At 42.2% G+C, this 13,827-nt stretch overlaps 2 protein-coding genes across 3 annotated transcripts; one reads left to right on the top strand and one right to left on the bottom strand.

The window, feature by feature from the left end:
• The first annotated feature begins 562 nt into the window (after positions 1-562).
• cd9a (CD9 molecule a) lies at positions 563-7,565 on the top strand. 2 transcript variants are annotated; one of them, XM_041938236.1, is made up of 8 exons: positions 563-776; positions 4,006-4,108; positions 4,263-4,360; positions 4,834-4,908; positions 5,210-5,311; positions 5,953-6,042; positions 6,414-6,497; positions 6,621-7,565. In XM_041938236.1, exons 1-8 carry the CDS (start codon positions 708-710, stop codon positions 6,684-6,686), a joined length of 687 nt encoding a protein of 228 aa, XP_041794170.1. In that variant the 5' UTR covers positions 563-707; the 3' UTR covers positions 6,687-7,565. The 2 variants fall into 2 exon arrangements, with proteins under 2 accessions (XP_041794170.1, XP_041794171.1); XM_041938237.1 differs by lacking the exon at positions 563-776 and adding an exon at positions 2,365-2,542.
• Positions 7,449-12,609, bottom strand: bbs10 (Bardet-Biedl syndrome 10). The gene is made up of 4 exons (XM_041938232.1): positions 12,594-12,609; positions 10,883-11,082; positions 9,819-10,799; positions 7,449-9,641 (listed from the first exon to the last, which is right to left on the bottom strand). The coding sequence occupies exons 1-4, from the start codon at positions 12,594-12,596 to the stop codon at positions 8,828-8,830; spliced, it is 1,998 nt and encodes a 665-aa protein (XP_041794166.1). The 5' UTR covers positions 12,597-12,609; the 3' UTR covers positions 7,449-8,827.
• Positions 12,610-13,827: the final 1,218 nt, after the last annotated feature.

Genomic DNA, 13,827 nt, shown 5'->3' with positions numbered 1-13,827 from the left:
CCGTGTTCATTCATGTACAGTACATTCAACCCGCGAACGCGCCTTTCTTATTCTGGGCGAATTACGTCATCGCACTGGCCGGCGTGCTGCAGGACACTTTCAAGCAAAAAGCCCACAGCGGGCTGCTGCTCGGTGCATCGCTGTGCTGCTGTGTGCAGGAAAGACTCGCACTGAGCACAGGCTATCCGAGTTGTAGGCTACCATTTGGAAATAAAGTAACCTATAATCTTATTTTGAAGATACTAAAGCTATTTAAAGTAGAGCAATAAAGCCTGGCAATTCCTACTGAGTGTGATAAACACGATTCCCAGCTCCTGTACAGGAATATGAGGACGATTACAATTGAAAGTGCCATAAAGAATGTCAACATCATTACATCACTGAAAAGTCCCCAAATATCCTCTGATGATATAATACAAGAGTTAAAAAAAATACAGCTATTTAGAGCAGGCATGTTGCAAGCCAAATTCAGAGAATAAAGTGGGGGGGGGAAAAAAGCTACAGGAGGCTTTGCCCGAGCAGTCCGTTATGTGTGGGGGCGGACCACTACAGGCGCGCACAGCACGACGCGCAAATCAGAGCCGGCGCTTCGGTAAATAACCTCATTCTGCATACTGCCTGTTATTTAGACGCTCCTCTCTTCCACACTACCGTCGGTTTGAATAGGTGGTGGCAGCAGAAGTGTGATCCACAGCTCAAGTACCGCCATGGCTGCGCTGTCGGGAGGAGAGATGTGCATCAAATACCTGATGTTTGCCTTCAATCTGGTATTCTGGGTGAGTTTGCAACGAGGAAGCGTATTGTTCTCAAAGAAAAAATGCACATCCTGTCTGTGTTTTGTGCTTGCGTGTGCGTGCGTGTGTGTGTGTATGTATGTGAGCTCTGCGTGCATGCGCATTCGTGTGTGAGCGGGTTACTATAGTGAATGAAATTAGACGATGTCCCAGATGCAGCGTCGTACCGGGCCTCGGTTACTTGATGCCAGTATATTCTGTGGGGGCACCGGCCACCAAACACAAAGTGTCCCGATGCGTGTGGAGACCGAGCGGTCAGGAAGAATAATCCCCAGTGGCCAAGTGACCCAGTTCCACCTCGCAGACTACACTCTGGAGTTTGCGCGCACGGCATTTTAATAATTGCAATTGGAGTGGGGGTTTCATTGGGTGGAGAATGTAACAGATATCATAACAATTAAGACTTCTGCTGTGTTACGTGATTTGAAGAGCTGCGCATGCCAGGGAGCCAGCCTGTGTGTGTGTGTGTGTGTGTGTGTGTGTGTGTGTGTGTGTGTGTGAATGAATCCTGGATATCCCATACAGTCTATTTGTGTCCTTGTAAGCCTGCAGGGTGTGTCTTGTTGTGTCCGTTTGTTTGATATGTCTGTGCGTGTGTGGTTTCAGAGGGATGTTGTGCCCTTTTTTGGACGTTTGTAATTTGTGCATCTATGGATAGAACCAAGGACAACTATTCATTACAAGGCAGACAGGGGTTTCCCACAGTGTATGTGTGTGAGAGAGAGAGAGAAAGAGAGAGAGAGAGAGAGAGAGAGAGAGAGAGAAATGATCCAGGCAAAATAGCCAATTCTTGGTAAAGGATACAAAGATTCACTTAGTTAATCATTTGAAGAACATCAGCATTGTCAGATATGAACAGCACTTTAAGAAACCAACAAGATGACTATAAAGTCTTTCAACCAAACCATGCTCAAACCTCACACCCACATATAAGTGCAGATGTTTCCCAGGGAGGGGCAACTGTATCAGGGTGGCCATGGATCGTCTTTGGCAGCGCCCCTGGGATTAAGCAGGAACTGAAGATGAGACACACTCCGATCACGACCCTGTTCATGCAGCCGGAAATCACATGACACACATATCTGATCACAGCTCAGTCTGGATGCAGCTCATGTGCAGCTTCGTATCACTGCATCTCGAGCAGTGTTGGCAAACTTTGCTTTCAAAATAAAAGCAGCTTCTGGGAGTAGGAATGGAACGTACCCATATTTATGATCAATCTGTTAACTGTAGTCACACGCAGTTCATGATGGCAGAGCAGTAAATATGCTGCCAGGCGGGTTTTTCTCAGAAAGGATTTTATGTCAACATGCCTCAACAGAGCTCTTTGTGTTGCTACCTCCCATGATAAAACCCTGCATGTATGCCCACACAACCCACACACATGCAGTAGGTAAAGCCACAAACTGTGCATGCATGAGAGCGGGACAAAAGAGAGGAAGGAACACAGGCAGGGAATCATAACACATACACAATGGAGGTGAGGAGGCAGCTTCTCCAGCTCCCATGCCACTCCCTCCCTCAGTATGATCAGGTGATTATATGAAGGCGTGGTATTGAACAAGCTTTCGCTTTCCACCACCTTTTTCCAACCCGACACCATTACTGGATGCTTCCCTCCCTTGTGGCTAGAAGTTAGTTATTAAACACTCACAGACGTGCGTTGCATAGACGGGATCAGCATGGCTGTCGCTGGGGGAATCAAGTGTGTGAAATACCTCATGTTTGCCTTCAACTTTATCTTCTGGGTAGGTGTACTTTACCTTTTCTAGTGTCCTGTTGTGTTATCTCTCTGTGTGTGTGTGTGAGAGAGAGAGTGAGAGAGAAGTGGAGAAACTTCCTCAACTATTCACAGCTTTGCTGTTTGCTCTAATCAGCCATTTTGTTCATACAATGGAACATAAATAAAGATTCTACAATAGAAAGCTAACACAGTGAAAAAAGGTCAGAACAGAACAGAGTACACAGAAACAAACACACACACACACTTTGAATAAAACAGCCATCTTTCAGTCAGGCCCTCAAAGTTAAAAATTCACTGACCTATTAATGCTGACAAGGCTTGTAAGTAAGCGCCTTGGATACACATTGCACAATATAGTGCCATGCACGCACATTTATAGAGTAAAGTACAGATTTTTACGCTATTTTGATTACATGCCATGTGAAAAGAGCAAACTGAGAACAGAGCAGTGTTGCAAACTATCCTAACATGCATGAATAATAACGTGCACACAGCTACGGTACGTGTCAGTGGACTTGTGCTACTGTGCATCGATATTAAATGCATGTATATGTTGGTGATAAGGGAATGAGTGAACATAAAAAAGGCAAACAAACCTTGTTTTTTCTAATCTCTTATTTGTGGTTTTGTTTTCTAGGTAGGCGCAAGCACACACCGCACACACACTCACATGTGCACATTGACACACACGTACACACATTGCAGCATATCATGCTCCCCAACAATGTGTGTTGAAAGAATCAAGATCTGACTCTGAGGAGTTGCAAATGTCCATGTCAAGAGTTGGAAAGCTGAGTTTCATTTCCAGTCAGTTGGTTACAAATGTGATGCCACATTGATAAAGGACTGTGATGTGTGTAGATAAATACCAGGGTTTTTTTTTCCACTGATATGCAGCCAAACAGTAGGTGTTGTTGAGGAAATATCTGTGGTTTTGGTGATTAGACACCTTTATTTAATGATGACTCATGAATCGGAATTTACCTCTGTGGAGCCTAGATACTGGTGTTGGTGAATATTTGGATAGTAATATTTTGGATATGCATTGAGGACTCCAGAGACCTCTTCCTGGACTGAAAACTGAACAGAAAAAAACTCAGAAGGATTCCAGATGAGGCCTGTCAACACAGATTTGAAATGACAACCGGAGGCAGCCGAGAAAAGAGTTTCAAAATCAGACAGCGACAAGATGATTGTTAAATGGCGTGGTGAGATCACAGTCAGCTAATTGAGTTGACGAGTTGGGAATGTGCATAAATATTGAGAGGGCATACAGTATGTATGAAAAGTATTCTTCCTGTCTGAACTTTTATTGATCTTAATTTCTCACTGTGGCACCATCTCATATAATTTGTCCTACTACCACACAGCCAGACTGCCAGTCTAGGAGTGTACAGTGCGCTTAAAACATTTAATGCTGCAATAATTAATTGCAGGACTGCATTTCAACATGTCTTTGTGTTTCAGCTTGCAGGCACTGCTGTCTTTGCTATAGGCCTGTGGCTCAGATTAGACCCAAAGACCAGAGGCCTGTTTGAGGGATCAGACTCTCCATATGTGTTTTACACAGGTAGGATTCTTTCAGTCCCTGAACAGGAATGTCAGCCATTATAATTTAAGCAATGGTTAAAGTATAGTTATGGATTATGTGAGCTCTGCAATACATCATATATGTTTGTATGTATCTGTGACATGTGCACATGTGTGTGTGTGTGTGTGTGTAGGTGTATATATCCTGGTAGGAGCTGGAGCACTGATGATGGTGGTGGGTTTTCTGGGATGCTGTGGGGCCATCCAAGAGTCTCCCTGTATGCTGGGACTGGTTTGTGCCACTTTTTTTTTTATTCTTCACATAATTCTCCCTTCTTATTCTATTAACTTCTTTTGACTTAGTTAACCTAAAATCGGAACTGTTTAATCAATAGTTCACGTCTCGCTGTCTGAGTCTTAAATTTTTGGAGTGATTTCACTCCGCAGTACTTGGACTTTTTTTTTTTTATCTCACTGGCCTTCACTAAGAAATATGAGATTGTCTGCCTTGTTTACTGAAAAGTATTGAGGCCAGAGAAGAGTCCCTAGATTTCTCTGTACTTGTTGCCTGCCTCCCTCCCTCCCGCCCTGTCTGGCCCTAATCTTCTTGTACTAAATCTCTCAGGAGGAGGAGTCTATGTAAATTAGGTTCAGCTACACTCAAATGACCTTACTCGTTCACACATGCACGCAAAGGACATGTGCACACGCATGCATGGACCCACACATTTCCACCAAATTTAATTTTGTCTTTCCTCTGTGCAGTTTTTCTTCTTCCTGCTTATCATATTTGCCATTGAGGTCGCAGCTGGGATCTGGGGATTTTCCAACCAAAGCAAGGTAACGTGCAAGTTTAAAGCATGTTACACTGGTTCTTTTATTTGTATAACATGTTTAAATAAAGGTACACACACTTCACAAAGATACAAGTACATTAGAGAAAAAACACCAGGTAGAAAAAAAATGAGCCAAAAACTCAAATAAATCACAATATGACAGATATGACAACGAAAAACAGAATGAAATAAGTGTAAAAAAGAACATGAATGTTGCAGAGACGGTTTAAAAGGCCCTATGAAGAGATGTTGCTTGTCTGCTTCAGTGACATATATAAAGAAACGTTTTCGCTGCTGTGTTTCAGGTGGTGAACGATATCACAACATTCTACATGGAGACCTACAATAACTTCAAGACGACAGGAGACAAGCGCCTCAAAGAGACACTGCAGATGATCCAGATCGGGGTGAGCCGTTTCTGCTTCCTTCTAATTCAGCATGACTCAGATCTTAGCTAAAAGGAATTTAGCACAAAAGGTGTTTTCAAGCAAGTGCAATCTTCTCCCATCGGAAGTCGTTTTCATCACTTCAAAACCCCACAGGTATTACCCAAAATTATTTATGATGACTACAAGCTGCAAATTCAGCAAATTACCTTAAAGGAAAAGTTCAGCATTTTAGGAAATAAGCTTATTGGCTTTCTTTGTGGGAGCTGGCTGAGAAGATCAATATCTGTCTGTGCAACAAGAGCTGCGATAGAGCTGAGAGGCAAACAGGCTAACTTAGCATAAAGATTGGAGAGAAGGTCCAAAGGTCAGAAACGTGTCGAGCAGCACCTGTGAAGCTCACTATTAACGCGTTGTATCTTGTTTAATTTGTGCACAAACAGTAATGTAAAAACGTGAGTGTGTTATTGTAGGAGTTATGTGTTGTTACTGTTCCTGGATGACCAACATTTTATATACACATCCAGTGTGACAACCTCACTGTGACGACAGGACTTAGGGAGCTAAAAATGTTGAACTTCAGACTCCTAGTGGGGGATATGTGTTTCCCCATCTGCAAGCCATCTTGTTCTCTACATATATCTTATTGTGCATGTTTACAGCTGAACTGTTGTGGACCTACTGGTACTGTAATGGATGCTGCCAAAGACACCTGTCCCCAGGGAGAACCACTTGAGGAGCTCATTACTAAGGTACAACTACCCTGAACATGTGTATCGATTGGATGCCAGCCAGGTACTTCAGTCAACAGATACAGAAGGAAAAATATTTAAAATCAAGGGACAATCCACAAGATCTAACGATGCCAAACACGCTTCAGCTCTGTGAGAGCTGGGGCAATTACTGTATGTCAAATGCATAATGACAGTCTGACGTGTGTCACAAGGTTATCGGTCTTCCCTTTGCACACTAATTCCCTCAGCCTCCTTGCAGTGTTACTATGGCAACAATGGTTTACTAGAGCCAGTATGCTCCCAGGCTGTCTGTTAAGTGTGCCATACCACAAGTCATTCTCAGCATAGGTTTAGATGATGGTGAAAGCAATCCTCCCTGTGTGTTGCAGAGCTGTCCCGACGCCATTGATGAGGTGTTCGACTCCAAGCTACACATCATAGGAGGGGTGGGCATCACCATCGGTGTTATTATGGTGAGTGTGACTGGTTTAACTGGAACTCTTTAAATTCCACTGTCTGCTGCCCTGGAGGATGAACACAGTGCAGACATAAGCTAAGGCAAATACAAGTGATGTTGCTCTCCCTCTCTGTTGCAGGTGTTTGGGATGATCTTTAGCATGCTCCTGTGCTGTGCCATCAGGAAGTCTCGGGAGGTGGTGTGACACCAACCATCACACCCCGAAGTACTTATCAATGTTGCATGATGTCATTCCTAGAGTCACATGACTCTCCACTGCCAATAGAAACACTGCTTGTTCAAGGGAGATAACTTAAGATAGGCTGGGTGCAGATATTTCTGATTATTCTATTATGCATTAGTTATAACTGTGCTGCTGACACTTAGGCCCACCTTCCTGGACCATATAGATGCGATGTGGTTATCTGGCCCAACTATAGAATGGGTGTCATCTGTGCTTCAGTGGCAATGTAGTACAGAAATGTGTAATTTTGTGGTCATTTGATTGAAATTAGTGTTTGTGAACTGCCAATTATCTAAACAAAAAATCATATTATCGTAAACTGTTCACATTTCTCACCTACTGGCAAGAAGAGTCATGGACCAGGGCCATGATAAAGGCTACCACCACTGCTTCAGCACAATACAGCACTAGCCAATGAAATTCTACAATGCCGTTCTCTTTCGACACTGAAGTCAAACCATGGTATAAAGTAGCCAACTGAACACCGAGCTGTGAACTGTGATGACTGTGGTTTGTTCCAGCTTGGTGTTAGAGTAGCATTCCGGATCATTCATTGTGACGTTTCATTTGTTCTTTCCTTCATTCGTTATTTTCTTTCTCCATCTCCTAACTTACCCTTTGTAAAAACGCCTTTAATTTTTTTTGTCACAGTTTGTAAATGTTGACCTTTTTTTATTTGTAAAAGATTTATACACTTAGGTGGTTGTATGGTACATGCAGTCAAATGATGTATTTTATAATGTCCTTCTCATTTTACAGAGATTGGGTTGATTTATACCATAAGCACCATGTTTTACAGAGATAAAAACTAATGAAAGCCAAATAAACCAAACTAACAGAGATGATTCTTAGGGTAATATATTATGGTAATCACTCATGTACACAGTGCACGAGTCAAATGAACTGGGAGTTTTCATTTGGCCAATTCTCTGCAGGTCACTGAGTAAAGTTCAGTAACTGTACAACAAAATACAGACTGTTGAATTGACACACTATCACACTGACAGTGCTTGGCTTGTTACATTTAGCTGGGTATGATACAGGGGGCATGAAATGGTTAAGAAGGCGTGGGTGCCCTGAAGAGCCTGAAAACAACATTGTGGTTCTTTCCTCATGCTCAGTGGAAAAATAACATTCTGCATACTCTCCCCCCTGCTTCCCTGCCCTCTTTGATATTTGCGACCATCAAGTGTGACTCATGTAGAGTTTGATCCAAAACACAAACGACGACAAGAAATGTCTTTGTCTCCGAGTTATCACATCTTAATTAATTCACGGAAAATTCAGGGCAACTAGGGACACACACTGATTACAGTAAACAGTACACATTTATGTATGATAGTGAGTCTAGTTAATTTCTAATGACTCACAATTTCCCCATAAAGAGGTGAGAATAGGGTTAGTGTTCCCCTGATAACAGCACAGGGAAGTAGACTCTGATTTGCTCGTTGACAGCCGGGTGTTGCCCTCTCACCCCACTCCCAATATGGAGATAACACTGATTATAAAAAGCAGCGTGTGTACTTGTGAGATGAGGTCTCCATGTTCTTCTGTGTGTATGCCTTTTACGTAACAAAATGTGTACTGGCCAAGGGAAGAGGGCAGGAAAACTGAGATAAGGGAGAGAAATCCTGAAAAAATAGGAACCATGATGAGAACTCAAGAGGAAAGAGGCCAACATCAACATTTACACTCTCACACTACCACACTACTTCACATTAGCACATAACAGATAAAGACAAAACTATCTGATAACGACTGCACATTTTGTCCTATACAGAGATTAACAATAAATCATTTGAATTTTCATTTTTTTTTTTTTGTCACTGTTATTGCTAAATCTACCCCTGATTCAGGACAGGATGGTACAGAGCCACCACAACATTTTATTGGCCTCCAACTACACAAAGCAGTACTGCCATAAAATGTAATGTATTATTATTATCAGTGGAAGCACAAGCTTGCTTTATAATAAATAGATTGTAGTGAGGCAAGAATAAAAAGTGCATATATGTGTTTATATATAGTGTACTACTACACTATACTTATAAGTACTTAGAGAAAATATGTTAATGGATTTCATCTTGGGACACAATACAATCTCAGTAATCAGTTTCATCCTCTGTGCCCTCCCAGGAAATGTTTGCAAGTCTGCGTGACTGTGTGTGTAAGGCAGTGTGTGTGCGCAGCACGGTGTCCACCTGGAGAAGACTAGAGACACACTGCAGAACGGCTAGAAGCAGCTGGTATTTACATGAGACGGATTCAAGGCCCGAGTCTAACATAAAAACTTCTGATGACAAGTCAGCTTCTCTACAACAATGCATGCTTTGTTTACCCTCCTCTAGAGGATATTCACTGTTACCCTGACCCTGTATGAAGATTATGTTGTTTTTGTATACAAGGCTGAAAGGGTGGGAGGGATTTTCAGTAAAACTTATGAGCCTGGTTTGAGTCTGCAGGAAACGTCGCGGACTGTGGGAGTAAATCTGGCGGGGCACGCTCAGCAGCGCGTTTGCCAATATCTGGGAAACAGCAGGGATACCCATGTTTGTCTCATCAGGGACTGAGCAACTGCGGCTGTGTTGTAGGAGGGCATGGTTTAAGAGAAACTCAAATGTCCCGCCTGCAGGTATAACGCAGCCTGGTTCCAACAAACACTGCTTGATGGGAGGCGCACTGGAAAGCTGATTTTCCATATGTAGAGATGAGCCTTTGTTTGGCTGCAAGCGCCTCTTTGATTTGGTAGCTGCAGTCATACCCATGGGCTCCCAGGTTGAAAGTAGCATGCGAATGGCATCTCCAAACGCACGTGCATACTGGTCAGTTTGCCCTTCCCCTGGACCACAGATGACCAGACTACAGGGTTTGACCATGAGCCTTTCCTCTGAATATTGAAAAGCCACATGGACATACCTATGGATATAAGAGAAAAATAAGATTACTTTTTGACCTCTGTGAATCAAACTGGGAAAGAACAAAACAAGTAATCAAAATCTTGTGCATTACAGGTATGTGTAATCTACTGGTAATTCTTTGTGTCTTTGTATTTGGGAAGCATATGAGTGAGAAGAGAAAGATGTGTTTTCATACCTATGGGCTCCCAGAAGTATTGGTCGGCAAAAGGTCAGTCTAGCAATGTGATCTGGTTCAATCATCCAACAGTTTACAACAGGTCTGGCCCCGCTTAGCTGGGCGAAGAGAGACAATTCATCTTCACTGATACAATCCACAATGCACATGTCTGCCTGTGCAGCCAAGGCTAGGACAGCTGCAGACTGTTTGACTGCAGACAGAAGCACAGAGACCCCCAAACTCTGCAGGTTTGCAATGACACACTCTAGTGACCTTTCTGCCCAGGCGTTAAACTGCACAATGCTCCCCTCCTGCCTTGAATTCTCCTCAGTCCCTGGCTCTCTGCATCCCAGCTCCAGCACTTCTCCTGCACTGAGCAATTTTGGCTGTAGGTACTCAGTGAAAACTACAGCTCTAACTGGCTGGTGGTCAGTCTGAGGGCAGGCCGTAGCAAAGTCCCTGTGAATGACCTGCCCCTCAATCAAACGTGAACAAGTAATAGGGAAGCCTAACACAGGTGTATGCAATGCAGGCCAGTTGTCATTTATAAACTGAAGTGATAAGGTAGGTTGATCATTCTTATATTTCCAATGTGTGAGCAGTTCACAGGTGAGGTTGCTAATAAAGTCACACTGGGTGCGACCAAGACGCGAATGAAAAAATGATGCCAGCAGCTTTTGAACACAGTGATTGTTTGTGTGAGCTGGCAATTGTGTTTTTGCAGCAAAGTCTTCCCACGACAGATAGCATCCGTACGGGACCACTCCCGTGGCAATGAGATCAACTAACTCCTGCAACCCAAATGCCAGCAGTTCGCCAGCTAAGTGGGCGGCTGTGGCAGCCTCTGCTGCTTCCCTGGAGTTATAGGTGTGAGACACACTAGCCTCCTTGCAGGCCGTTGTATGAATCATCCGTAGTAAAGACGCCAAGAGTACGATAAAGGTCTTGGATCCATCGCCTGTTACAGTGCTGTGTTTCAAGACACACTCCACCACCATCCTAATATGAAAAAAACATACATCAAGAGAGGAAATGTCACTAGACAGAGTATCATGGTGAAAGAGTAGATGTATCTGTATTACCTGGCCAAGGGATGCTCCAGTCGTAGTGCTGTGAGAATGCGTGTCCCACTACGGCTCAGCATTGCTTGTCCTGTGTCTCGGGTGAGGAGCACCTGTCCTCCTTCAGGACCAAAACTGCGGAGGATGACTGACTCTAATACACATACAGTCTGCAGAACATGCTCGAGGTGAAGATGTTCCATTGGCAGCATCCTTGCACCCTGGAAGGCACACAAGCTGAGGTTAAAAAGAGGATAAGCGAGGGTTCCAACTTTCAATTGCAAAAAATACATAGAAATTTTGCAAACATACAAACAACAGAAGCAGGATTTAAAATCTTAATGACTCACTCTTTTGATTTAGCATCACAGGCAGTGTCCAAATATAGGTTTTGTGCTAATCATGATTAGGAAAAGTAACAGAAGCATTCAACATTTTAAATGTTAATGAATTTCTACTGTCTTAAGTAGGCCTGACCGCAAGTTAATGTCATCATCTGATCAAGTGCTGCTATACAAAAAAAAACTCAAAAACTTGTATACAAACTTGTAAATTGTATAGAACAGAGCCACCATATCAGCTCATCAATGCAGATTCTGTACTAATATCTGTGAGATACAACTATTCCTTGTTAAATGTGGATGCTAAATTTAAGTTTAAGTCTTTTGTTATTCATGCAAACTATCATATGGAATAACACACCACACTTTCTCTGTGGAAAAACCACTCTAGACCAGTTTTTGTCAAGTGAGTATTCGTCAGCTGGTAGTAACTAGACATCGTACAAATTATAGGATGACAACTGTTCTGTATAAAGGCTCTTCTGCCTGGAACATGCTTCCTTACAGCATCATGTTTCTTTCAACAAGTCGCTCAACATAAGTTGAGTAATCAGTCATAGATGTTATGGGTGTTACATATTTATTTATTTTTTGGTGCCATGTGTTTCTTTAAGGGGTTATTGTTTGCTTTTTCATGTCTAACGTTATTTCATTTCTTATCTGATCTTTGTCTTACACTGCATTTTTGGTGCAGCAAGATTTAATTATTTTGTTAAAGAGGACCAAAGGAAGACTAGCGATGCATTTGTGGAAGCAAAGGAGCATTCATTAAAGAATAAAGAACAAGCATGCATTAAAAAAAGTAATTTAGCATTTTCATCATATCTTGCTATATTCACTATAACTGTATATATGTGTATATAGCAGACTTTATGTACAACATAATGTGTTGCTTGCATAAATGTGAGTTGAATGTAATCGTACAATATAAAATCATACAAGCATTTTATGAATGAAGAATGTTACATTAGGCTTTATGCCTAAGATTTACACATTAGAACAGACTGCTTTTATAAGACCAGTTTGTCAGTATTCACGTTGTGGAAGTCTTATTCTGTGTTGTGTACTTCTCTGCTCGTGTCCGTGGTGTCATTCGACTTATAAATGAGCGCATATTTGCACGAACCATGATTTCAGTGTGGCTTACTTTGCTCTCACGAACTCGATACTGATTACACCAAACTGCTAGCTAATTTCGGCAGTAAAAGTTAGCATCTGCTAGCTAGGTAGTTAGCTAAACCAATGCTGCATGTCGTCGGTAGCTGCGGTGAGCTTGTTCAATTACATACACTACAAATGACATCACAGCACTATTCTATGACTGCAGAAAAAAAAAACACAAAATGTCCTTCATTCCCAAGAACATCATGCTTGAATTACAGAGAACTCACCATCAGGCTAACGGGAACGCTTTCTCTGTATCCTAGAGACGAGGCTTCCTCTGTGGTTTTCTGCAGAGATGTCATATAGATCGGAAATGACTGCTGCCACCTAGCGTGCGGAGGTATGAGTTGCTTTCCTATCCCAAAAACCAAGGACGCTGTAACTCGTTGTGGAACAGTACTGCGCAGTAATGATGGTGAAAGTGTTGCATAAAGTTTATTTATGATAATTACTTTGTGAATATGTGCTCACTGCATGTGGGGGTTATGTGACTGTATATACCAGTTTGGATGTTTACATGAACAAGTGGCCTGTGGACATTATTTCCTCTCACAATCTCCCTGCCTTTACAGGGCTAATATTAGTGGTACTGTGTGTAGAAAAAATCCTATGCAATTATACACTACAACAGACCTTTTACACGGAAGTCATAGTGAAAGCACAGGTGTAAACAATAAAATTATGATGACTCCGTTCCATTTAGCTGCTTCATTGTCTGGGTTATTGTGCTGGTGTGAATGCTGACAATCTGATGAAGCCATCACTAACGGTATAACATCTGTGCTTTTCCTACTATGAAAAGTCAAAATGTCTGCTGTAAGAAAGGCTTTAGGTCCACTATTTACAAGCTTTACTTCTCTGTGCTAAGCTCTGCATTACCACAAGTGAAAAATCTGTTTCTTTTTAGTAACTTCCCTCATCTTCAGTACATCATTTTGCAGATATTCAACATTAGTAGAGTTCAGAGCTAAACCATCATACAGATATTTAATTTTATCCAGCAGGTTTAAATGTTGTGTCTGTATGTTCGATGACTGCTTTGACTGTCTGAACTGTCTTGTTGTAATGTTAGAAAATGTAAACTGCTCTTAGACCTCTCTTGTAAAATAGATCTCAATTAGAATTCCTCAATCAAGACATAAAACTTTTTCTACACACATAAATGTGCTAAGACCAAAAAGAAGGATTTCCATCAAGTCAGCTCAAGATTCAAACAGGGGCTTCAGTCAGCAAGGCTCCAGACTGTGTCACAAACATGATAAAATAGCACAATCAAAGGAATGATAATCACAACTGATTGAACATGTTTAAAAGACATACCTAGAATATATTTTTCTATATGTCACAGACAGAGGTTATGTCGAGCTCCCTCATCCCTGCCCATCCCTCTACCCCCTCTCGTTCCCTCTGTCTCATCCCTCCTTCCGTACAGTATCTCTGTGCAACTGTGGTACCTCAAGG

Source organism: Chelmon rostratus, chromosome 6 (assembly GCF_017976325.1).
Source record: "Chelmon rostratus isolate fCheRos1 chromosome 6, fCheRos1.pri, whole genome shotgun sequence".
NCBI classification, from domain to species: domain Eukaryota; kingdom Metazoa; phylum Chordata; class Actinopteri; order Chaetodontiformes; family Chaetodontidae; genus Chelmon; species Chelmon rostratus.
This window is presented reverse-complemented; position numbering and strand designations above follow the sequence as displayed.